The 27145-nt window shown below is 37.7% G+C and overlaps 1 protein-coding gene across 13 annotated transcripts; it reads left to right on the forward strand.

Annotated features, from left to right (window-relative positions):
- The first annotated feature begins 254 nt into the window (after positions 1-254).
- On the forward strand, positions 255-26939 carry ZNF510 (zinc finger protein 510). 13 transcript variants are annotated; one of them, XM_059143147.1, is made up of 6 exons: positions 255-334; positions 1844-2146; positions 2912-2970; positions 20412-20565; positions 21058-21153; positions 24611-26939. In XM_059143147.1, the coding sequence occupies exons 3-6, from the start codon at positions 2956-2958 to the stop codon at positions 26308-26310; spliced, it is 1965 nt and encodes a 654-aa protein (XP_058999130.1). In that variant the 5' UTR covers positions 255-334; positions 1844-2146; positions 2912-2955; the 3' UTR covers positions 26311-26939. The 13 variants fall into 13 exon arrangements, with proteins under 13 accessions (XP_058999130.1, XP_058999126.1, XP_058999128.1 ...); XM_059143146.1 differs by lacking the exon at positions 255-334 and adding an exon at positions 504-587; XM_059143150.1 differs by lacking the exon at positions 255-334 and adding an exon at positions 504-587 and having other exon boundaries at positions 20439-20565.
- Positions 26940-27145: the final 206 nt, after the last annotated feature.

A 27145-nucleotide genomic window follows, 5' to 3' on the forward strand; every position in this document is an offset into this window, starting at 1 on the left:
GATCTGATCCATGACCACCTACTGTATTTCACCTTACGCCAAAGTTTACCCCGTAACCTCTAGGGTTTGGTAGGACCTGGGCTCCAGCTATTAATACAGGCCGTTCATCTTATTACTCCCTCTTTACGGCCCCGTCCCCACCTCGGCCCCGACACACTCGAAATCCGCGAGGAGTCGCGGAGTTTCTCTGGGAAATGTAGTCCCCTATACCACCACTCCCCGAGCTGCATTCTAGGAACGGATATCCTGGACTTTCCCATGCGCATGTGCAACCAACCCCACTTCCCTGCTTCCGCCCTCTCAGGCCTTGAGGGTGCGGCCGTTTTGCCCTCAGGTGAGAGGAGGTGGGCGCGGGTTCCTGGGCCTCCGCGCGCCCGGCGGGGGCGGGGTGGGTTTGTGGCCGGAGGAAGGGGGGGTGGGTTTGTGGCCGGAGGAAGGGACTCGAACGTCTCGGGAACTCCCCGCTCTCCCCAAGGCCGGAGCCCCGCCTCTTATGCCGGAGCCAGAAGAGAACCTAGATCTGGCAAAGGCGGTTGAGGGCGGACCCCAGCCCCGCGGACTCCGGGGGCCCAGATGGGGCGAGTGCTGTAGGTGTTACCTGTGGACGGCCGGCCCTGAGAAGATCCCTTGCTGGCGGCGGGAGGGTAATGTGCTTTAAGGGTATTGGATATAGACGGTCCAACTGGCATACAGCGCGCCCCGGTCTTGACCCTAAATTTAAGCCGGGAAGATCGGGTAATTTCCTCCTTAGTCACTTGGGCATAAGTCAAGTTCTCATCTGAAAATAAGAATATTAGTAAAAACTGCTTTGTGGCGTTGTTCAGAAAGAGATAAGTCATCGTCTATAAAGCATTGTAGCCAAGTGCTAGTGTGTAAGCTCTAATAGGTACAAGGTATAAGCCAACATGTAGTATTGGCTTACATCATATTTGGAAGACACTTTGTTTTTTTTATTTAGTATTTAACTTAATTTTTATAGCCACCCTACTTACAGGTATAACCATGTAATTTTATTTTTTTAATTTTATTTTAATTCAAATTAATTAACATATAGTGTATTGTTTTAGGGGTAGAGTTTAGTGATGCATCAATTGCATATTACACCCAGTGCTCATTACATCATGTGCACCCTTAATGTACACCACCAAGTTACCCCATGCCCCCATCCACCTCCCCTCTAGCAATACTTAGTTTTCCTATACTTAAGAGTCTCTTATGGTTTGTCTCTCTATTTTCCTCTTATGTTTACCTCCCTTCCCCCTATGATCCTGTTTTGTTTCTTAAATTCTACATATGAGTGAAATCACGTGATAATTGTCTTTCTCTGACTTATTTCTCTATGATACTCTCTAGTTCCATCCATGTCGTTGCAAATGGCAAGATTTCATTCTTTTTGATGGCTGAGTAATTGATTGATTTTGTGTGTGTGTGTACACTACATGTTCTTTATCAATTCATCTGTTGATAGACATCTGGGCTCTTCCCTTAGTATCAACCATATAATTTTTTTAAAAATAGAAAAAAGCAAGAAGAAGGGAAGGAAGGAAGGAAGAAAGAAAGGACGGAGGGAAGGAAGGAGAGAAAGAGATAAAAGAAAAGAAAGGAAAAGAAAGAGGAAGAGAAGGAGGGAGGAACTTTTGGAAATGGCTGGAGATGATTTGGATTGTCACAACCGAGGAGGAGTGCTACCAGTGTCTGGTGGGTAGAGACCAGAAATGCTGCTAGACATCCTACAATGCACAGCCCCCACGTGATAATTATGCAGCCCAAAATGTCAGCACTGCTGAAGTTGAGAAACTTTGTTCTCCGTGAAAGTTTCAACTAAGAGGAATTTGTTTCCTAGGCCTAAATCTCCACGTCTGGAACAAAGTAACTCTTATGTGGCAGGCAGGAGAGGAGCTCTGGGGACAGGAATCCCACCTGGAAGAAGAGCTCATCCAACAGGAACCACCCTCACCAGAGCTTCAGAACATGCAGAAGAACCTAGAAAGGAGTGGGTCCTAATTTGCTCCACCAGAAACAGTTCTAATTTCCTTGTCCAGAAAGAGCCAGATATGGTGATGTTACCACATACAGAAGCTATCACAGACTGTGTGAATGGAAACTGGACCAGCTTGCAGAAGGTGGTGAGCTGGGGTTGAAAGAGGTGAATGACTATCAGGCCCTACAGGAAAAGTCACAGCCAGAGCCAAGGAAATTCAGCCCCCCCATTTTCTTCATTTTTCCCTCTTTCTAGATTTCTAAGCCACTCTCATGTGTGTCCATCACAAGTGGCATCTAGAGATATGCTGAAGCTTCCTTTATCCTGAACATAAAGAATTATAAAATGACAGTATTGGAGGGGATGTCTATCTTTGACTCTTTTGAAATTAAAAAAAAAAAAAAAAAGGAGCTTGAGATGTATGTCCCCTGGTCACCCAGGACAGAAGGAGGAGCAAAGCACAGTGCAGTTCATTCTGTCACACATAAGTCACTAGAAGTGTCTCATCAAAAGTCTTACCAAAAGAACAAAATGATTTTAAAATACTTTGTCAGTAAGCATCTTTTTTCCCCCCAGAGTTTTCTGTTGATTTTCTAACTCATAGTATAAATAATAGGATATTAATATTACCCTCTTTTAATTTTTTTGTGGATTAGTCAGAGGGAGATATACATTTTTTTAAATGAAAAAAATAATTTACAGTCACCAGTGAATTCAACAACAGAGTTACAATCACATGATCCTATCAGAGATGTATTATATATTCTGGGAGTGCTGTCTCTGTGTGGTGCTTCCTGCCCCTTCTCAAGGGTCAACAGAACATTTTTCCATAGGGTGGCCTTTACCCCAGTGGGTGTGGTGAGATTTTTTAGGAAACTGGCAAAAGCTCACCAGACCTCTCATAATTGCATTCTCTTTCCTTATCCCCAGCTTACCCATCACAGTTCTCTGTACTCTCCCAACAACAGCAGAAAATGAACACATCTCAGGTGAGTTATTTATATACACTTTTTTTATAATGGATTTTATAATTAACATAGTTAATTAACATAGAAATGGAAATGGATCAGAACTATTCAAGGAAGGTAGAGAAAAGCAAATGAGTAGTACAGCAGAGTTGACGTGGATAGATGGCAGTCCTAGGAAGTTACAGATTTTCCAAAGTGTAGTGTAGATTTCTTTCTGATAGCCATGGCAGAGAGTTGGGTATTTGTTTCAAGATTTGTGTTGATGAAAATCTTAAATCTTCCTCATGGAAAATGTCTTTGTTTATCTTCAGGTAGGTGATCGTGCAGATCTAACAACCCAGAAATAATTGTAGAATGTTGTTCCCACTTTTCCCCCAGTGGAAATAAGGGCACATAGCCAAAGCAGGGCTTTTGTTAATACAGTTGTCCATCTAAATAAAACAGAAGAAGTAGACCTTTTCCTGACTATTCTTGTAGTTCTAGAGATAGTATTTAAACTAAGTAGAGATCAGCATGAGTAGCTGGTACATTCATGTCCTGAAAATATCTCTATGTGAATATTTCTCTCAAATACATGTCTTGAACAAGTTCAACAGAGAACTTAAAGTTCTGTTCGGTAGCAAATGCTGCCAACAATTTACATTCACATTTCTGTCTACTGCTTGAGGCCTTGGTGTCTCTACTCATATGCCTGTGACCTGCATCACCAGTGACCTAACTACAGTCAAATCCAGTGGGTCTTGCCTCGTCCTTACCTCACAGATCTGTCTGCAGTGCCTGACTCTACGCCCACTCTGTCCATCTGGAAGGTTGCCTGTGTTGGTGTCTGTGATGGCTTCTGCTGCCATCCTTCCTGTTTCTTTCATGGAATCATCTCTCTTTTGCCCTTTTATGTGTCTCATCACAAGTTTCCCTTCCTTTTTTACTATTTTTCTAGCTGGTCTTTTTGACTCATTTCATCCCCACTCTGGTTTCAACAATGATGTTTTTCCCAGTTTGCACAAATGTGGCTCTGCAGCCCACTGTGACCAGTAGCACTTTTTAAAATTTTTGTTAATTTTATCTTGTGTATTTTTTGAGAGAGAGAGCACATGAGCAGGGGTGGGAGGTAGAGTGAGAGGGAGAGAGAATCCCAAGCAGACTCCCAGCTGAGTGTGGGGCCCTATGCAGGGCTTCATCTCACAACCCCAAGATCATGACCTGAGGGCGCCTGGGTGGCTCAGTGGGTTAAGCCGCTGCCTTCTGCTCGGGTCATGATCTCAGGGTCCTGGGATCGAGGCCCACATCGGGCTCTCTGCTCAGCAGGGAGCCTGCTTCCTCCTCTCTCTCTGCCTGCCTGCCTCTCTGCCTGCTTGTGATCTCTCTCTCTGTCACATAAATAAATAAATAATCTTTAAAAAAAAAAAAAAAAAAAAAAAGATCATGACCTGAGCCAAAATCAAGAGTTGGACACTTAGCCAACTGAGCCACCCAGGTGCTCAGTTTAGCACATTTTATGATGAGGGAAGCAATCTGTATCTGTGTTATCCCAAATGATGGCCACTACCCACATATGCCTGTTGAGAACTTGAAATGCAGCTAGTGTGACTGAGGACTGAATTTTTTAAAGATTTTATTTATTTATTTGAGAGAGAGACAGTGAGAGAGAGCATGAGCAAGAAGAAGGTCAGAGGGAGAAGCAGACTCCCCATGAAGCTGAGAGCCCAATGCGGGACTCGATCCCAGGACTCCAGGATCATGACCTGAGCCAAAGGCAGTCGTCCAGCCAACTGAGCCACCCACGCATCCCGAGGACTGAATTTTTAATTTAAGTTTTAAATAGTTACAGGATGCTGGTGACTGCCATGTTGGACATAGTTGACTCAGCATCTCTATATAGGTATCTACAAGTTATCGCCAGCTCAACTGATTCAAAGTAAAAGTTAACATTTACAACCCTATTTACGGTCCTTCCCAAACTAATTGCCCTCATCTTTCTCTGTTAGATAATAATGTCCCAGTCAGCCAGACACCCAAGCCACAAAAGTGCAATACATCCCTGTCTCCTTATTCTCTACTCTCTCAACTTCTACCACATCTGGTGTGCAATCATCTCTTGCTACTTATTTGTTAAAGATAACAGCCATTTTATATGGTAAACCTAATGCACTTTAAATGCATTCCTCTACTTTATGGTCTTGCACCAGAGCTATTGGAATATCTTCTTTACCAGCCTGCCCACTTCTCTCTTCACCTACTCAAGCATATCTTACACATGGGTAGTTCATCTACATCCTAGGGAAGTAATATCTCGAACATGTATAACTCATCTCAGTGGTTCCTCACCCCACACAATAAAATTCCCAGTTCCTTAGAATAACATTCAGGCTTTGGAGACATTACCCCTTCCTACTTATTTTATTTTTACCTTTATTGGTGCTCTGAGTTTTTTGGCAACTGTTTATTGAGCAGCCACGATGTCCCAAGTAAGTGACATGCACTTAACTTAAAAAAACTTGAAGTCTAAACAAGATAAGACATCTATACAAATAGTGGTCACAGTCCAGTGGGGAACATGACATTAAAAAATTTACTGTGTAACTTTATTGTACAGCAAAACCAAACCTCATTTAGTTTTTTAAAAATATCCTCCTATTCCTCACTACATCATATCATCTTCTCATTGTCTTCTAATTGACCTTTAGAACCACATCCTCATTCTATACACCTAATACTATGAATTGAATTATGTTCCCACCCACAAATTTATATGTTGAATCCCTCACCCCCAGTGTGAATATTTAGAAATACAATGTTTAAGAGGGAATAAAGTTAAGTGAAGTCATAAAGGTGGGATACTAATCTAATAGGGTTAATGGTCTTTTAAAAAAAGGAAGAGAGAGAGAGACAGAGATCAGATTCTCTGTCTCTCCATACACAAGCACCAGGCAAAGGCCATGTGAGGACACAGCAAGAAGTGGCCATCTATAAGCCAGGAAGAGAATGTCACCAGAACCCACTCATGCTGTTACTCTGATCGTGGCCTTTAGAACTATGAGGAAAAAAATGTCTACCATTTAAGCCACCCAGTCTATGGTATTTTGTTAAGGCAGCCTGTAAAACTAAACTAAAACTTCATTTATTTTTAATTGTGGTAAAATCCAGATAACATAAAGTTTATCATCTTAGCCATTTTTTTAACTGTACAGTTCAGTAATATTAAGTACATTCATATTGCTGTGCAGCCAATCTCCAGAACTCTTCATCTTACAGAACTAGAGCTCTATATCCATGAAACAACCATTCTTCATACCTCCCACCATTCAGTCTCTGGCAAATTCTACTTGCTATCTATTAATTTTCCTATTCATATATGTGGAACCATGTAGTATTTGTCTTTTTGTGACTGGCTTATTTCATTTAACATAAAGTCCTCAAAGTTCATGCATGTTGTAGCATGTATTGGAATTTCTTTCTTTTGTAAGGCTGAATAATAAGGCATTGTGTATATATACCACATTTTTTTTATCTCTTCATCAAGTGATAGACATTTTGGTTCCTTTCACCCTTTGGTGATAAAAAATACCTCTTCAAGACACTAGTAGTCTAAATGGATCTTTATACTCAGAAATGGAATTGCTAAGTCATGTGGTAATTCTATGTTTAATTTTTTGAGGAGCCACCATTCCATTCCACAGTAACTGCACCATTTTCCATTCCCACCAGCAGTGCACAGGGATTCTGGTCATTCCACATCCTCATCAACACTTGCTGTTTTCTGATAGTGACCGTTCTAATGAATGTGAGGTCTGGCTCTTTACTTTTTTTTTTTTTTAAAGATTTTATTTATTTATTGGACAGTGAGAGAGGGAGCACAAGCAGGACGAGTGGGAGAGGGAGAAGCAGGCTTCCCACTGAGCAGGGAGGCGAATACGGGTTCCATCCGGAACCCAGGGATCATAACCTGAGCCTGAAGGCAGACACTTAGCTACTGAGCCACCTAGGCGCTCCTGGCTTTTTGCTTTTATGTGTCACGAGTTAGCTTTGGTTGCCTCTCTAGAAAACAATACTCTTTTCTTTCCCCTTGTCTCCCTCTGAGCTAATTTCCCTTTTCTGAATCTGTACAGCCCCAACTTTACTTCATACATTGCCAGAAGTCTCCTGATAATATATTTGTCTCTCCAGTTAGACCATTATCTTCAAGGTCAGGAACTGCCATAGGTTCATTTTCATAGGCTTCATTGTAAGCCGTCAGCTTCTGTAGTTGAGACTGCTCATTAAACTTTTAAAATAAAAGATTATTCCCTCTCTGTATGGAACTGGGCCACTGAAAGAATTGGGCTTTCTATTATCAGAAAAATACCTCATTTCTCACAAGGTAGAGCCCAAGTGGTTACTATCTTTTGTCCTAGAAACCTGTGCATACTTGTTCTGCGCATGATAAAATGTCCTGTTCTTCTGAATGAAGGACTCTCCAAGAGGATGTTTTCCTGACACCCCTGTCTTGTGCTGTTTCTAAAATGTCAGTTAGCCTCCTCCTCTTTAAGACTGAGTCATCTCCATACTGTTTGTATGCTTGTAAGAAGGACTGAACTTCTTGTGGGCAAGTACAGTCCCTTTGGAGAAGATAATACATAGGAGGTGCTGGGAATGATGCGGAGATTTCTTCTTCATACTCTGGAAACAAGTTACAATTAAGGGAATTAGCTGATTAATTGATTGTTTGAGTTGAATCAGTATCAGGGTTTGTAATTCGTCACAGAAAGGGCAGATTGATGTTGTAGACCTAGTTGGTCAAAGGTGGATAGTTGGGAAGGATTGTGTCAGTCCTGAAGAATAGGTGGGATTTTAACTGCTGTAGAGTAGAGGGAGGTTACTGCATTCTGAGGAAACAACATGAAGGCCTAAACAAAGCATCCAAGGTCCAATAAGAATCTTTGCATATTACACTTTGGAATTCCTCTTAGGGGATAATAAGAGAGATCAAGATAAATGTTGGAACCAGACTAGGTATATTAGTTTGCTAGAGCTGCCATAATAAAGTACCACAGACTGGGTTACTTACACAACAATTTATTTCCTCACAGTATGAAGGCTCAAAATCCAAAATCAGGGAATGGACAGGGTTGGTTCCTTCTGAGGGCTGTGAGGGAAGAATCTGTTCCAGGCCTCTTTTCTTTGCTTATGAAGGGCTTTTCCCCTGTGTCTTCACACCATCTTCCCTCTGTACATATCTGTGTCCAGATTTATTCTTAAAAGGACACTAATCAAATTGGGTTAGCGCCCACCCTAATAACCTTAATGTATGCATTTTGCATATAGCAAAAACTGTGTAACACTAGAAGTCCTTGGATGCCATAGTTAAGGGTTTGGTTTCATCTGAGTTCTGACATAGAACATGGGGAAGAAATTCATGGAATAAAAGGCATTTCATTTTTAATCTGGAAGTATGAACAGAATATGAAAAATATGAAAGGGGTAAAGTAAGAGTCAAGATGACTCTGGAGTTTTTTTTTGGCACAAGGGCAGAATGATGATGATCCCTGTTCCAGAAGTGTATGAGAGCTGAGATTGTGCACAATTTACTATAGTTCTGAGTCATCTGTGTGTGTTTGTTTGTGTAATCAACCTTCCTCCTTTTTGGTAATTTTAATAGCTTTTTAATTATTAAAGAGTTAATTGTTTTTCTGATTTATGACCTATATTTCCCTGTTTCATAATTTGTCTTTGGATAGAGTTTGTCTGCCAGACCGGGTTCTTTTCATTTTTACCGATGACATTTTGGGAAATTTTTAAGTTATGGAAAGATACAAAGGAGTAATGTAATAGATATTTCTTACCTTCCTAAATTATTAACTGTAAAATTTTGCTAATTTTCTCTTGTTTGCACTCTTTTTTTTTCTTTTTATTTATTTCTTTAACTGAGGTACAGTTTTAATACTAGTGAAGTGCATTCTTAAATATGAACTGGGTAGATTTTTTACATATATGCACATGTATACAGATGTAATTTACCACTCAGATTAAGATGAAGAACATTTCGTCACCCTTGAAGTTTTCCTCCTTCCAATTTCCAGATAATAACTACTGCTCTGCCCTGCAGAGACAACTACTATTCTAACATCACATGTTAGGAAAAAAAAAAAAAGAATAACTTCATTTTTGAACATTATATAAATGGAATCATATAATCTGTATTCTTTTTCAGAGGAAAGGGAGGTCCAGTTTGTTTTTCTGTACATAACATTGTTGAGATCATTAGTCTTGCTATGTTTCACTACTTCCTTCTTTATATTGCTGAGCAGTATTTCATTATATGACTGTATGATGATTTATTTGTTTGTTCTCATGTTGGTGAGTTTTTCACTTGTATTTTCCCTTTTGGGGACTGCTATGAATAAAGCTGCTATGAACATTCCTGTGTGTCTCTTGGTATATCTTCATTTCTCTTGGTTATACCTTGAAGTAGAATGGCTGATTCATAGAATAAACAAATGTTCAGCTTTAATATATACAACAATTAGCTTGCTAAAGTGCTTGAACCAATTTATAATACTAGTGTTCTGGCTGTACTAAATTCTCACCAACACTTGCTACAGTCGGACTTTACATTCAGAGAGTGGTCTCTCTTTGAAACTGATAGTCTGCTTTCCTGTAATAAATACTAATTTCAGTACCATTATTTGTATTTTGGCCATGTAGATGTCCTTTTATGTAAAATACCTGCTCAGTTCTCTGTCTTTATTAGATTCCTTCCTTTTATATTATTGATTAGTCAGTTTTTTCTGTATTATCCATACAAGTTTTGGGGTTCTTTGGCTTGACTTTTTTTTAAAGTAATGTCTTTTGATAAACCAGGTTCTTAAATTTAATAAAGGTCAATATCAGCATCTCTAATGACAGTTCTTTGTATGTCTCTTTGAAAGATTTTTCGTTCTTCAAGATCACACAGATATTCTCCTAGTTCTTAGCAGATGCTTGATTATTTGAGCTTGATCCGCCTGAAAATGTTTTTGTGTGTGGTATAAGATAATTGTCGAGATTCTTATTTCCATGTGGATAATAAGTTGCACTAGCACTGTTTGTTGAAAAGACTGTCCTATGTCCACTAAATTGCAGCCGGGCCTCTGTTTTCAATCAAGTGACCATATATAAATGTAGGTCTACATTTAGACTGTATTCTCTTCCTTTGATCCAATTATTTGTCTTTTTCCTAGTACTTCACTGTCCTAATTACTATTGCATTACATTAAGTCATGAAATATGGAAGAGTAAGGTCTGAAAGTTTTACCTCTTTAAAAAATTTGACTAATTTAAATACTTTGTATTTTCATAGAAATTCCATCAGTTTCCACAGAAAATCTGGCTGGGTAGTTTTTCAGAGTAGAGGTGAAGTCTTTGACATGTTTCATTAGATTTATTCCTGTGTATTTGATTTATTTTTTTTAAGTGTTTTTTAAGATTTTATTTATTGAGTGAGAGAGTGTGCATGCACGCGCACGCACACACACACATACATGCATGAGCTGGGGGAGGGGAAGAAGGAGAGGGAGAGAGAATCACAAGCAGACTCTGTGCTGAGCATGGAGCCTGACATGGGGCTCAATCTCACAACCCTGAGATCATGACCTGAGCCTAAATCAAGAGCTGGATGCCCAACCAACTGAGCCACCCAGGCCTCCCTATTTTGGTACTATTATAAATAATACTGTTTTTTACATTTGATTTTCTAATTTATTTTTACTTTATTAAAATACAGTGGATTTTTAATACTGATCTTATATCAAGCCATTTTGTTAAATTCACTTATTTGGGTAATTTATTTATAGATTCTTTTCAGTTTGGGGGGTTTTTTTGTTTAAAAAAAAGATTTTTAAATTTATTTACTTATTTTAGAGGCAGAGAGAATGAGCAGGAGGAGCGGAGGAGGAGAGGGGGAGAGAGAGAATCTCAAGCAGACTCCATGCTGAGCCTGACTCAAGGCTCCATCTCACAACCATCAGTTGTGATCACAACCTGAGCCAAAACCAACAGCCAAATACCACCCAGATGCCCCTGTAGATTCTTTTAGATTTTTTTAAATATGCACAATCATGTCTTTTGCAAATACAGACATTTTTACTTATTCCTTTCCAATCTTTATATCTTTAATTTGTTTTTAAGCCTTATTCTTGTCTTTCTAGTACAAAGTTGAATACAGGTGATGATAATAGAAATCCTTGTTTTATACCTCACCTGAAGAAGAAAATACTCTGTATTTCATCACTGAGTCTGGATTTAACTCTAGGATTTTTATACACATTGTTTATAGAATAAGGAAGTTCTATTTTTAGTTTCCTCAGAGCTGTTAATCATACATACTTATTATACTTTGTGAAATGCTTTTTCTAAATCTAGTGAGATAATAATATAATTTTCTTCCTTAATTCTGTTAAAAGAATGAATTATATTGACTGATTTATCAGTGTTTAACTAATCTTGGAATCCTGAGAAAAGTCCCACCTGGCCATAAAATACTATCTTTTTTTTTTTTTTTTTTTAATATTTTATTTATTTATTTGACAGAGAGAGATCACAAGTAGGCAGAGAGGCAGGCAGAGAGAGAGAGAGGGGAGGAAGCAGGCTCCCTGCTGAGCAGAGAGCCCGATGCGGGACTCGATCCCAGGACCCCGAGATCACGACCTGAGCCGAAGGCAGCGGCTTAACCCACTGAGCCACCCAGGCGCCCAATAAAATACTATCTTTTAATGTGTCTCTGGATGTAGTTTGTTAATATTTCAGTTAGTATTTTTAAATATGCATTAGTGGAGAGATAATTGGCCTTTCATGTAATGTCTTGGTCAGGTTTTAGCATCAATATTATGCTCTCATGAAATGAGTTGGGAAGTGAGTCCTCATTTTCTCTTCTCTGGAAAATCTTCCTCAAATGTTTGGGAAGATATACCAAGAAAGCAACCTGATCTTGGGATTTTCTTTGTAGCTGGTTTTTAATTATAAATTCAGCTTCTTTAATAGATATAAGAAAATCTGATTAATCCTGTTTTTAGTGTCCTTTTTCTAGTTTATGAAGATATAATTCATATGCCATACAATTCTTACATTTAAAGTATACAATTCAGTGTTGTATAGTCATCACCACACTCAATTTTTGAATATTTTTATCACCTAAAAAAACAAAACCCCCCAAAACTCTGTACCATTAGCTATCATCCCTCCCCCCACCCAATCCCAGCATACCCCACCAGGCCAGAAACAACCATTAACTTTGTCACTATAGATGTGCCTAGTCTGCACATTTCAAATAAATGGAACTGTATAATATGTGAGAAAATGAGGACTCATTTCCCAACTCATTTCATGAGAGCATAATATTGATGCCAAAACCTGACCAAGACATTACATGAAAAGTTCAGGCCAATTATCTCTCCACTAATGCATATTTAATGCATATTTGTGACTGTTTCTTTCACTTAGCATAGTTTTTTCAATGTTTCATTGTAAGGATATACCACATTATGTTTATCCATTCACCAACTGATGGACATTTTTGTTGTTTCTGTCTTTTAACTGTTATGAATAGTGCTTTATTAATGTTCAAGGCATATGTACACATATACAAAATACGTTTTTCCTCTTCAATTTTGATGTCTTTCTTTTTCTTGCCTATTTGCTTGGGCTAGAACTTCCAGTGTAATAAATAGAATTGGTTATAGCAGGCATCCTTGTCATTTTTTTTTAATTTTTGGAAGAAATCATCCTCTTAGCATTGTGTATGATATTAGCCATGGATTTATCATAAGTAATTATTTTTTCCAGAAAACTGGACCCCCAGCATGAGGTTCTTAAATTCACAACCCTCAGATAGGCTCATGCTCTACTGACTGAGTCAGCCAGGTGCCCCATAAGTGCTTTTTATTATGTTCAAGAAGTTCCCTTTTATTCCTAGTTTGTTGAGTGTTGTTGTTTTATCATGAAAGGGTATTAGATTTTGTCAGATGCTTTTTCTGTATCCACCAAGATGATCATATGGTTTATTTCCTTCATTCTATTACTGTAGTATGTTTCGTAGATTGATTTTTCATTTGGTGAGCCACCTTCACATTTCTGGGATAAATCCTACTTGGTCATGATGTATAAGCATTTTAAAAATGCTATTCTGTTCACTAGTATTTTGTTGAGTTTTGCATCTGTATTCATAAAGGATATTGATCATTGGTCCTCTTGTGATTTCTTTGGCTTTAGTTCAGAGTAACTCAGAATAAGTTGATAAGTGTTCCCTTTTCTATTTTTCAGGAAGAGTTAGAGAAGGATTTGTAGTAATTCTTCTTAAACATTTGGTAGAATTTGTCAGTGTAGCCATCTGGTCCTAAGCTTTTCTTTATTGGGAGGTTTTTGATTACTAATTCAGTCCCCTTCTAGGGATCTGTTCAGATTTTCTATTTCTCTTTGAGTCAGCTTTAATAGTCTGAATGTTTCTAGGAATTTGTCCTTTTCCTCTAGGTTATCTAATTTGTTGGTGTACATAGTACTCAGTACATAATACATATGTACATAGTACATAGTACATAGTACATAGTTGTTGTTTATAGTACTCTCTGATAGTCCTTTTTGTTTCTAAAATGTCAGTAGTAATGCCCCCCACCTTCATTTCTTATTTTAGTAAATTTGAGTGTTCTTTTTTCTTGGTCTACCTAAAGGTTCATCAATTCTTCTGATTGTTCAAAGAAACAGCTTTGTTTTATTGATCCTATTGTTTTTCTTTTCCTTATTTTGTTGTTTTCTGTTTGCTCTCATCTTTATTATTTCTTTTCTTCTGCTAGTTTTGGATTTAGTTCACACTTATTTTTTCTAGTTCCTTAAGGTGTACAATTAGATTATGGATTCGAGATTTTTTTTTAGTATTTTATTTGTTTATTTGACAGAGAGAGATCACATGTAGGCAGAGAGGCAGGCAGAGAGAGGGGGGAAGCAGGCTCCCTGCTGAGCAGAGAGCCCTGATACCAGGACCCTGAGACCATGACCTGAGCCAAAGGCAGAGGCTTAACCCACTGAGCCATGCAAGTGCCCCAATTCAAGATCTTTTTAAATGTAGGAGTTGCAGCTGTAAATTTCCCTATAAGCACTGCATTAGCTATATTTCATGAGTTTTGGTATATGTTGTGTTTTCACTTTTATTTGTCTCAAAATATTTTGTAATTCCCTTGTTAGTATTCTTTAATCTTTGAGGAGATTCTTTAGAGTGTGATATTTGATGTTCACATATTTTTAAACTTCCAGTTTTCCTTCTCATTGATTCCTTGTTTCATTTTATTTTGCTCATAGGAGATACTTTATATTATTTTAACCTTTAATATGTATTGAGACTTGTTTTGTGACCTAATGTATAATCTAGACTGGAGAGTGTTCCATATGTACTTAAAGAATGTGTATGTTGCAAGTGTCGGCCTGAGTGTTTTTATAGATATCTTTGTATCTGTCTTGGTCTCCCATATTAGTCTTCTATTTAGTAGTCCTATCCATTTTGAAAGTGGGGCTTTGAAATCGCTAACTGTTATTATTGAATTGTTTGTCTTTTTAATTCTGTCAGTTTTTGCCTCATGTATTTGTATTTTAGGTATGTATGTTTGTCATTGTTATATCATCTTCATGTATTGGCACTTTTACCATTATAAAAGGTCCTTATTCTCTCCATTTTTGTCTTAAAATCTATTTTCTGTCCTACTATAGGCAGTGCAGGGCTTTGTTGGTAACTGCTTACATAATATATTTTTCACCAGTCTTAATTTCAAGCCATTGTGTCTTTAAATGTAGTGTGTCTGGCAGACTGGATGCAATTGGATAATGTGATTTTGTTTGTTTGTTTTAATCCATTCTGCCAGTCTTTGCCTTTTAATTTAAGTTTTTAGCCACTAACATTTAGTGTGGCTCCTAATAAGTACCATATATGCCTTCCATTTAGACATTTCTTTTCAGTAGGTAGTAAGTCCATTTTGTTTTTCTATTTCAATATTACTTCTTTTTTGTTGAATTAATATCTCCTAGTTACCATTTTAATTACCATGTGCCTTTACTACATTTTTTTCTATTAGTGGTTACCTTATTGATTACCTTTAATGTCTTAACTATGATGGTCTTGTTCAGATGAATTATCAACTTAATTTCAAAAATATTCTAAAACTTTCCTCCTCTTAGTTCCAGCCACTTCTGCTTTGTGCTGTTATTATCAAAATTACATTTTATACATAGTGTGAGATTTCTAGTTACTGCTTAATACAGTTTTCTTGAAATCATATAGGAGAAAAATAAGTACAAAAAATACACTTATAGTGCCTTTTATATATTCGCCTGTATAGTAACTTTTGCCTACATAGTTGTTTTATTCTTGTGAATTTGAGTTATCATCTAATGTGTTCTCATTACAACTTGAATGGCTTCTCTATTAATATTTCTTATATGGTAGGTGTACTCTTTTTTTTTAAACATATCTTTTATTTTTAAGATTTTATTTATTTATTTGACAGAGAGAGATTACAAGTACACAGAGAGGCAGGCAGAGAGAGAGAGAGAGAGGGAAGCAGGCTCCCCACTGAGCAGAGAGCCCAATGTGGGACTCGATCCCAGGACCCTGAGATCATGACCTGAGCCGAAGGCAGCAGCTTAACCCACTGAGCCACCCAGGCACCCCTGGTAGGTGTACTCTTGAAAGATTTTTCCCAGCCCTTGTTTATTTGGGAATATCATGATTTCTTCACTGTTGCTGAATGTTGAAGTTTTGATTGATAGGTCTTCCTTTCAGCATTTTAAATATGTCCTAAATATGCCTTCTGATCTTCCTGGTTCCTGAAGACAAATCAACTGTTAGCTTTATTTGGGAGCCTTTAGAAGTGATAAGTCACTTACCTTTTGCTGCTGTCAAGATTCACTCTTTTTTCTGCCCCTTCTGCTCTCTATTCCCCCTACTCCTCTCCTGTGGATGTTGCTATATTTGGATGTTTGATTGTGTCCCATAGGTCACTGAGGCTGTTTGTTCATTTTCCCTGTTTTTACTTTCTGTCTTCATATTATATGATCTTACTAGGTCTGTATTCAAAACTGGCTGATTCCCCTGCATGTTCAGATCTGCTATTGAGACCTCTAGGGAACTTTTGACTTTAATTATTGTACTTTCCTATTTTAAATTTCAAATTATTGAAGTCTTTAATTTCAGAATTTCAGTTGCTTTTTCATCAGATATGTATTATTTTTGTCTGTTTCTTTTTTTTTTTAAGATTTTATTTAGTTATTTGACAGAGATGACAAGTAGACAGAGAGGCAGGCAGAGAGAGAGGAGGAAACAGGTTCTCTGCTGAGCAGAGAGCCTGATGTAGGGCTCGATCCCAAGACCCTGAGATCATGACCTGAGCTGAAGGCAGAGGCTTTAACCCACTGAGCCACCCAGGTGCCCCCTGTTTATATTCTTTATTCAGTGAGAAGGTATCCCATACTTTATTTTGGTTCTTTAGATATGGTTTTCTTTAGTTATATTTAAAACAGTTTTTGAAAGTCTTTGTCTAGAGGTGTGCATGGATGGCTTAGTTTGTTAAGCCTCTGCCTTCAGCTCAGGTCATGATCCCAGGGTCCTGGGATGGAATCCTTCATTAGGCTCCCTGCTCTGTGGGGAGTCTGCTTCTCTCTCTCCCTCTGCCCCTCTCCACTTGTGCTCTCGCTCTCAAATAAATAAATAAAATCTTCAAAAAAAGTCTTTGTTTAGTAAGTCCAATGTCTGGACTTCCTCAGAGATAGTTTCTACACTGTTTCATACATAGTTTGGGGTTTGTTTTTCCTATGTATGAGCCATACTTTTTCACTTGTTTGTATGTCTTAAATTTTCATTGCAAACTTGACAGTTAAAATATAAGGTGCCTGGGTGGCTCAGTTGGTTGGGCGACTGCCTTCGGCTTGGGTCTTGATCCTGTAGTCCCAGGATCGAGTTCCGCATAGGGCTCCCAGCTCCACAGGGAGTCTGCTTCTCCGTCTAACCTTCTCCTTGCTCATGCTCTCTCTCACTATCTCTCTCTCAAATAAATAAATAAAATCTTAAAAAAAATAATAAGGTGTCAATTTATCACCCAAATACCACTCCACCGCAGCTGTCATTTGTTTAGTGACTCTGTTGAATGGATTCTGTACAACGTATATTCTTTGTCATGTGTACTCTCTGCCAAAGTCTCTGCTCCATTAGCTAAATAGTCAGCTAATAATTGGACAAGAATTTCCTTAAGTACATGTAACCAGTAAGGCTTTAATCTTTGCCAAGATGCTCTCTGTATAGGTTGGCCAATGCCTTCAGCAGTTAGCCTGGCATTTTACTATCTTGTTTTCACTTTCACTTTTCTTTCACAGAGCCTCAAGGTTAATGAGAAGCAAGTTTAGTACTTTCTCAGATGTTTCCTGAATATGCACATAGCCCAGGGCATGTGTGCTACCTTCTAGATTCCCAGATAGATGTCTGAGCTTTTCATAGCCCCTTCTGTATTTATTATGCTCCAAGCTTTTTAATTAGACTGTTGTTTCCTTTAATTGTTACAAACTGCCTGAGGTAGCCCTGATGGTAAAGAATATCCCATGGGTGTTTTTTCTTTCTTAACAAATTTCATTCCCCCCAGAGAAAATGCTATTTGCAATGGTTAAGCTTGGAGTTATGTCAGATGAAGACAGTTTTATGAATGGGATGTTCCATGGAGCTACCAGACAGGCCAAATAATGACAGTTTTCTGGGACTTATCTTTTAGTTTAACCTCACTAAGAACTAGCATCTTACCATTTAGATATTTTATTACTGAGGAGAGATAAGGCTGATGGGTCTGGGAAGCATTTTGCTAGTATCTGCTTCTGCTGTCCTCTTACGGCCAGGGGATACCACCAGTGGCCTCAAGTTATTTGTTTTATTGACCTTTCCCTAAATAAGATCTAAGTGGATTTAAGAAATGACTTTTCTTCCCCTACACTAGCCAGTATCACATGGAGTAGGAAAGGACTTCCCCAAAATTCTCCCCCAGTCCTCTCTGTGAACAGACTATGACCCTGGAGAAAATATCCCAAAAAGGTAGAAATCATACTATATCTGTGACACACACAACCTCGGCCTTTAGCAGGTTGTTAAAGTTTTTCTAGCTTTATCTTTCTATCATCTTATATGAATTTTGGTAGTATATGGTCCAGTAAGCAAACATGTGGGTCCTGATTCTCCCTAGATACTGTCTTTTTCCTGATTTCAAATTGCTTATTTGTTAAGCAATTTCATTTCCCTGATGGATTAAAAAAAAAAAAAAAAAGACCTTTATTTTCAATCTGCCTACCTTTGTTCTTGTTAGTATTGTTCTCTCCAGCTCTCTACATCTCTGAGCTAAAATCCAAAGCCACACTGTATGTTTGTAATCTTTTCTAATTTGGTGAGACTTACTCTCTTTATTTTTTAAAAGATTTTATTTATTTATTTGACACAGAGAGAGAGATCACAAGTAGGCAAAGAGGCAGGCAGAGAGAGAGGGAGGAAGCAGGCTCTTTGCTGAGCAGAGAGCCCAATGTTGGCCTTGATCCCAGGACCCTGAGATCATGACCTGAGCTGAAGGCAGCGGCTTAACCCACTGAGCCACCAGGTACCCTCTCTTTATTTTTAATATGCAAAATAGACTAGAAAATAATTTGCTATGATTATGTTATCCTATGTTTCAGTTACTCAAATTGGTTATTGATGTCATTTAAACCTTCCATGTCAGTGGTCAGCAAACTTCATCTGTCAATGTCAGGTACTAGGCTTTGTGGGAGATGTGGTCTCTTTGAAAATACTGAACTCTTCAGTTGTAGTGCTGTAGCAGTCATAGGCAGTACAAAAGCAAATGAACGTGACCATGTTCCAATAAAAGCTTACTTACAAAACAAAACAAACAAACAAAAAAAGCAGCAGGCCAGATTTTCCCTCTTGGTTATTGCTGACCCCTTTCTAAATTTCTATTGGTGTTTTCAGTCTGCTTGCCCTGTGCGTTGAGAGTTGTGTTAAAATTTCTTATAATTTTATAAAACTAATATTATTATGGATCCATCTATCTCATTTCCTGTCAACTTTTGTTATATATAGTTGATTCTCACTATTCACATGGTTATTTTCTATAAAATCTCCATGAACACTAAATTAGTAAATACTGAATCATTGCTTCTAGGGGAGCAAGTTCCTTTGAGTTTCTAATCAAAACATTTTAGTCAACCATTCAATATACAACTTTGTTTTATGTGTGTTTAAAAATACCTTATTTAATATAATGTTTCTTGAACAAGAACTAAAGGGCAACAGCACCATAATTAATGCTCAAAGTTTATGTAACACACTTGATCTTCCTAAGGGACATAACAACCTTCTTGTACTCAAGAACACTATACAGCATTCCTGCATTACACAGGTGGGGAAACACAAGAAAAAAGTCACAAAAATGGAAAGAATGTGCTAAGTAGTCTGCAAAAAGAGCATTTGGCAAGGCATTATCTTGCATTATCCAGCATTATCCAGCTGGGAAAATGTGTTGGACACTCAAATCTTTTACCTTTCTGTGAGTGTCCATAAATATTGCAAAACAATGAGTATTTAGGTTAGAAGTATATTTTAGTGAGGTGAATTTGCAGGTACAGAATCTGTGAATAAAGAGAATTGACTATATTTGGAAGCTAGGTTTTCAAATACATACAAATTTTTACATTTTGTTTTTTATATTTTCTGTTAAAAGGATCATAAATAGTTACTATATTATCATACTTTCTTACCTTTATTGTTTTTATGTTAATATAAACAACTTTCTTTGGCTCATAATTATGTATATTTTTTTCTGTCCTGTTATTTTCAATCTGCATATATCCCTCTGTTAATTGTATTGTCTTTGTTGTTTTTATGCTGTTATTCTATTTTTTAATTGATTGTTTAGTCCAGAAGTTGGCCAATTTTGTCCATAATGGATCAGATAGTTAATGTTTTCAGCTCTTGATAGTTATAATGTCTCTGATAGAATTACTAAGCTCTGGTGTTATAGCACAAAAGCTACCATGAACAATACAGAATAACTGGGTGTCTGTGGTTATGTTGCAGGAAAACTTTATTTCTTAAAAAGATGGCAAGCTAGATTTGGCCACAGGTAATAATTTGCTGACCCCTACCCTAGAATATGCCCAGGGTAGTGGATTGGGGTGTTGAGTAAAAATTGTAGGAAATTTAATCATTTTTGCTTAAAAAATTTTTTTAAACAAAGTTTAGTATACTTACAATATGTGGATAGAACTCACAAATATATAAAAATTAAATTACAAATATTTTTACTCATTGAATAGCTCCAAAATGTAAGTTAAAGTTAGATTCAAAATATGCTTCCTTTGTATTCATTTGTTTTAAACTCTTTAGAGTGAGCATAAGAATTGTTTTTAGGGATATTTTCTCTGTCAACTAATTCTGAACCCTTCAGATTGAGCAGAAAAGTGTCCTGTTGCAGACATCTGTGTCATTCAAGGATGTGACTGTGGAATTCACCCAAGAGGAATGGCAGCAAATGGGTCCTATTCAGAGGACTCTGTATAGAGATGTGATGCTGGAGAACTACAACAACCTCGTCTCAGTGGGTGAGCATTTAAGTGTAACTTACCCTCATCATAGCAAATAAAAGGCATTTCCTTTTTATACATCAATACATGAATATTTTATTTAGATTTTAATGTTATTGAGACATTTCATTCAGAGTATAAAATTAAGCCCTTTTGAGGAATAAAAGAAGTGTTTTTTATTTTTTTTTTTAAGATTTTATTTATTTATTTGACAGAGATCACAAGTAGGCAGAGAGGCAGGCAGAGAGAGAGGAGGAAGCAGGCTCCCTGCTGAGCAGAGAGCCCGATGCGGGACTCAATCCCAGGACCCTGAGATCATGACCTGAGCCAAAGGCAGCGGCTTAACCCACTGAGCCACCCAGGCGCCCCAAAGAAGTGTTTTGATGACTCGCCATAATAAGTTCAAATCAGGGTCTTCAGGGTGCTGCTTCTGAAGCTGTATCTTTTAACACTCTGGAAACTCAAAAGCTCATCATCCATCCTAAATACACCATTGTTCCCTGTTTACAGGGAACTGCATTTTCAAACCAGCAGTAATCTTCAAGTTGGAGCAAGGAGAGGAGCCTTGGTTCTTAGAGGAAGAATTCTCAAACCAGAGCCACCGAGGTGAGTTCCTGAGCACTAGCAGACAGAATTCTCTTGGGGTATTTAAGACTCCAGAAGGTCAGTTTGGCGTTAAACACCTTTCTATTAGAAATAGAAAGGATAGCCACCTTTCTATTAGGCTCAAAGGCAAAAAAAAGCACCAATCAAAAGAAAATGATTAATAAACTTGACTACATTAAAATTGAGAACTTTGTTTATAAAATATACTGTTAAAAGGATGAGAAGACAAGCCATAAAAAGCAGAATATGTGTATAGTACAAGTAACCTGGAAAGGGTAAGTATTGTAAACATGTAAAAACTTCCATAAGTCAACGTAAGAAAAGGTGACATCCCAATTGAAAAATAAGCAAAAGACTGAACAGGAACTTTTTAAAGGTATTTGTTTTTTTTTTTGTTTTTTTTTTTAAGATTTTATTTATTTTATTTGACAGAGAGATCACAAGTAGGCAGAGAGTCAGGCAGAGACAGAGGGGGAAGCAGGCTCCCTGCTGAGCAGAGAGCCTGATGTGGGGCTCGATCCCAGGACACTGAGATCATGACCCGAGCCAAAGGCAGCGGCTTAATCCACTGAGCCACCCAGGCGCCCCATGAACAGGAACTTTTTAAATGGCCATTAAATCCTTGAAAATGTGTTCAGTCTCTCTTTAGCTTTCATGGAATGCAAAGTTAAATACAAAATGAGATGAGAGACACATGGTATGATGTGACATTAACAAATTTGGCAAAGTCCTGATGCGGATGTAAACTATTAAAGGGTCTTACCGATAGAAAAAGTTATCAGATCAGGTTAAAGTTTTACATAATTTGTAACTAAGGAATTCCTTTCCTAACTATAGACCCTACAGAAAGGCATGATTAGGGCGCCTGGGTGGCTCAGTGGGTTAAGCCGCTGCCTTCGGCTCAGGTCATGATCTCAGGGTCCTGGGATCGAGTCCCGCGTCGGGCTCTCTGCTCAGCAGGGAGCCTGCTTCCCTCTCTCTCTCTCTGCCTGCCTCTCTGCCTACTTGTGATTTCTCTCTGTCAAATAAATTAAAAAATAAATGAAATCTTTAAAAAAAAAAAAAAAAAAAAAAAAAAGAAAGGCATGATTATATTCCCTAGGATGAATAAAACAATATTTACTTATGGCAGTATTGTTTGTTTGTGTTAAAAATTGGGCTCATCAGCAGTAGAATAAAGAAAGAGTTGTATTACTTAAGGGATAATAATCTTAAGCAAAAGAAAGCAAAAGAAACCAAACAATATAAATATGCATGTCTGGTTGCATCTATTAAATGTCGGAAATTCAAAACTCAGTTATATCTTTAGAAATTCATATGTTGATGGTAAAACCACACAAAGAAAATCAAAGAAACAATTATATAAATATTAAAAGAGTAGTGAATTCTTAAGCGTGAAGGAGTTGTAACTGGGCAGAGATAAGTAGGGATTTTTGCAGAGTCATTTCTGTTTTCTGTTTCTTGACATGGTTTCTTTCTTTTTTTTTTTTTTAATTTATGTTAGTTAACATACAGCATAGTATTGGTTTCAGATTGACATGGTTTCTAATTATACTAGTGTTCACTCTGTACTGTTAAATGGTATATATAAGTTTTATGCGGATATAAATTATGTATCATACTTAAGAGAGTGAAGAGGTGAACCAAAGATAGAGGATGGTATTTACAACTCATAAAACCTTCAAAGGATAGCCATCTAGAATGCATAAATGATTTGGACCTTTTTTGAATGCCATCTTTGCAGCAAGGCCTTCCGTGATACCCCCATTTAAAATCACACCCCTTGGGGCACCTCACTGGCTCAGTAAGTAGAGCATGCAGCTCTTGATCTCAAGGTCATGAGTTCAAGTCCCACATTGGGCATAGAGCTTACATACATACATGCATATATAAAATACATACACCCCTCATGTCAAATTGAAATGTGGAAGTTTAAGATGAAGTGATCAAGTCACTTACCATTCAATTTTTTGTACTAACATATAATGTATTAATGTGTTTCAGGGGTACAGGTATATGATTCATCAGTCTTGCACAATTCACATACCCTCCCCAATGGCCATCACCCAGCCACTTCATCCCTCCCACCTTCCCCCCGCCTCCAGCAACCCTCGGTTTGTTTCCTGAGATTAAGAGTCTTTTATGGTTTGTCTCCCTCTGGTTTCATCTTGTTTCATTTTTTCCCTCCCTTCTTGTATAATCCTCTGTATTATTTCTTAAATTCCTCATATCAGTGAGATCATAATGATAATTGTCTTTTTCTGATTGACGTGTTTGACTTAGCATAATATCCTCTAGTTCCATCCACATTGTTGCAAATGGCAAGATTTCAGGGTTTTTTGATGGCCGCATGGTATTCCATTGTGTGTGTGTGTGTGTGTGTGTGTGTGTACACACCACATCTTCTTTGTCCATTCATCTGTTGATTGACATCTAGCTTCTTTCCATAGTTTGGCTATTGTGGACATTGCTGCTATAAATATTAGGGTGCACATGCCCCTTTGGATCACTACTTGTATCTTTGGGGTAAATACCCAGTAGTGCAATTGCTGGGCTATAGGGTAGATCCTATTTTCAACTTTTTGAGGAAAAAATACTGTTTTCCAGAGTGGCTGCAGCAGCTTGCGTTCCCACCAACTATGTAGGAGGGTTCCTTTTCTCCATATCTTTACCAACACCTGTTGTTTCCTGACTTGTTAATTTTAGCCATTCTGACTTAACCATTCAGTTTTGATAAAATAAAGGTTCCACATCAGGAATTGAGCAGTGAATCTAATTTAGTTGCAAGAATAGATTTCCTTTTATCAGTTTTACACTTCTTTGTATTTCTGTGACTTATGGCTATAAGATGGGTTAGATTCTGAACTATAAACTTCTTCATTTAATTGTGAGGAAGGTTGTACTATCAATTTTGATTTGATGTTGAAGAATTGAATGGAAATAAGGAATAGCAAATTGAGTATTCTATCAGTATAGCCTAGGTGTGTAGGACTGTAATAAATTTCCTCAAAGCAAACTTTTCCCCTGTTGGGCCTAGTCTATCAGTGTTCATTATCTCCTAATTCTTTTGTTACTGTACTTAAGTTTATATAGTCCCATTGTGTTCATCCTATTATCTAGTTTTCCTGTTCCCTAAATTAACCACTCCCGTAAAAGTCTTATTTCTATTCGTTCTCCACCCCAATAGGAAATGCAATTTATCATAATCCAGATACAGATATGTATGTATTACCAGTTTTCTCTCTCATTTTCACTATATCAATATTGTTTTTTTAAAGGAGAGTGAGAAAGGGGTACCTGGGTGGCTCAGTTGGTTAAAGGAGGGTGAGGATACACACACACATAAATTATTTGATCTTTGAAAACCAATAAATGAAATGCAATGTATAGGCTATATATTTCCCACCCATAACAAATGTAAGGTTTATAAGGTGTCTTCAATTTATCTCTGTTTTAGAAGATTACAGAGATGATGACCTGATGAAGAAGAACAAGAAAATCCAAGATAAACACTTGCAGGAAATAATATTCATCAATAATAAACCATTGACTATAAAGGAAGAGGAAGTTTTGGGAAAACAGTTTAATCTGTGCATAGCTCCTGTTTCAACAAAGATATCCTGTAAATATGACTCATGGGGAGTAAATATGCAGAATATTTCCCAATTTATCATCAAGAATAGAATCTATCCAACAAAAAAACCAAATTGCTCTAGTATATGTGATCATTTGTCTTTCAAAATTAAGTTTGAGAGAACTCATACTGGAAAGGAGTTTCATGAATATAATAAAAATGGAAAAGCTCTCAGTTATAAGGAAAATCTTCCTGAGACTCAAAAGTGTCAAACTTTGGAACAAGCTTTTAAATATGATGGAACTGGAAAGGCCATCTATGATGAGGCTGCTTGTGTTACATGTAAGAGTATTCACCCAAGAGAAAAATCCTATAAAGATGATGAATTTAGGGGGAAAAGTGAAAAAACAACTGTCTTTGACTATAAAAGAACTGGGATTGGGGAGAAATACTCTCCTCTTAATCAGTGTGGGAAATCCTTCTGTGGGAAATCAGCTGTCAAGGAATACAGTAAGTTTAACATGCCTGTGAAACACAATGAATGTAATGCAAATGAAAATAATTTCAACAGGAAGTCACACGTCACTCAACTTCAGAGAATTGTCACGGAAGAGAACCCATTGGTATGTAATGACAGAACACAAACTGGGGATACATCCTTTGACTATCATGAAAATAGGAAATCCTACCAGGTGTCAGCCCACCAAGTACGCCGGAGAACTCACTCTGAGACAAAACCCTATAAATGTAATGAATGTGGTAAATCCTTCTTTCAAAAAGGACATCTCATTCAGCATCAAAGAACTCACACAGGAGAGAAACCATTTGAATGTAATGAATGTGGAAAAACTTTCTCCCAGAAGTCACACCTTAGTACACATCGGAGAATTCACACAGCAGAGAAACCCTATAAGTGTAATGAATGTGGGAAAACATTTGTCCAGAAATCAACCCTTAGGGGACATCAGAGAATTCATACAGGAGAGAAACCCTATAAATGTAGTGAATGTGGGAAAACTTTTGTTCAAAAGTCAACCCTCAGAGATCATCATAGAATTCACACAGGGGAGAAATCCTTTCAGTGTAATGAATGTGGGAAGACTTTTGGTCAGAAGTCAAACCTCAGGATACATCAGAGAACTCACGGTGGTGAGAAAACATATCAATGTAATGAATGTGAAAAATCCTTCTGGCGAAAAGACCATCTCATTCAACATCAGAAAACACACACAGGAGAGAAACCATTTAAATGTAATGAGTGTGGGAAAACTTTTGCCCGGACATCAACCCTTAGAGTTCATCAGAGGATTCATACTGGGGAGAAACCATTTAAGTGTAATGAATGTGGGAAAAAATTTGTCCGGAAGGCAATACTTAGTGATCATCAGAGAGTTCATACAGGGGAGAAACCTTTTCAGTGTAACAAATGTGGGAAAAGTTTTGGCCAGAAATCAAACCTCAGAATACATCAGAGAATTCACAGTGGGGAAAAATCTTACGAATGTAATGAACTTGGAAAATTGTATAAGATGTCAACTCTAAATGTTTGCCAGAGAATTCAGGGAGAGGGAAAACCCTATTGATAATAATAACTATGGAAAATCCTTCTGTCTGGAAGACCAAGCCATTTGACTCCAGAAAACCCACACATATAAATATGAATGTAGGAAGAATTTTATCCTAAAAGCAACCCTGAAAGTCTATCAGAGAATAGACATAGGCTGATATTTCAAAGCCCTTTTGAAAGAAGCCATGCCCTTTAGATAACTCAGAAAATTTCCTAGTCTCCCTTTCCTCCATGTAGGTCTTTGGGCTATGGATGCTCATGTTTTATACCACAATCATTTGTGACAGAAGACCTCACTGACTCTACTAAGATGCTGTCAGAATAGCCTTGAAGTTGTAAAGTATCATGCTTTAACATGGCACAGCTTTTACACAGTAACACCCAGGGTGCCTGAAATACGTGGAACAAAATTCTCATTCACATCTTTACCTTTTGAACATTTTGTGATCGAGCAGTAAGCTTGATTCTATTGAGCTCTTACATGTTTAAGTCCGTTTCCTTTTGAACATAATTTAGCCATTCCTCTGCTGGGGAGGTAGAAAGTTATTATTTAAGCCAAGCTTACATCAGTCAGTGGGTACAACACTTATTAAAGGGTTGGTGTTGTGAGGAATTCCTAAAAGATCATCAGAGAATTCAGTTTTTTTTTTTTTTTTTTTTTTTTTTTTTTAAAGATTTTATTTATTTATTTGTCAGAGAGAGAGCGAGCGAGAGCGAGCACAGGCAGACAGAGTGGAAGGCAGAGTCAGAGGGAGAAGCAGGCTCCCTGCGGAGCAAGGAGCCCGATGTGGGACTCGATCCCAGGACGCTGGGATCATGACCTGAGCCGAAGGCAGCTGCTTAACCAACTG

This window comes from Mustela lutreola, chromosome 12 (assembly GCF_030435805.1).
Source record: "Mustela lutreola isolate mMusLut2 chromosome 12, mMusLut2.pri, whole genome shotgun sequence".
Lineage (NCBI taxonomy): Eukaryota > Metazoa > Chordata > Mammalia > Carnivora > Mustelidae > Mustela > Mustela lutreola.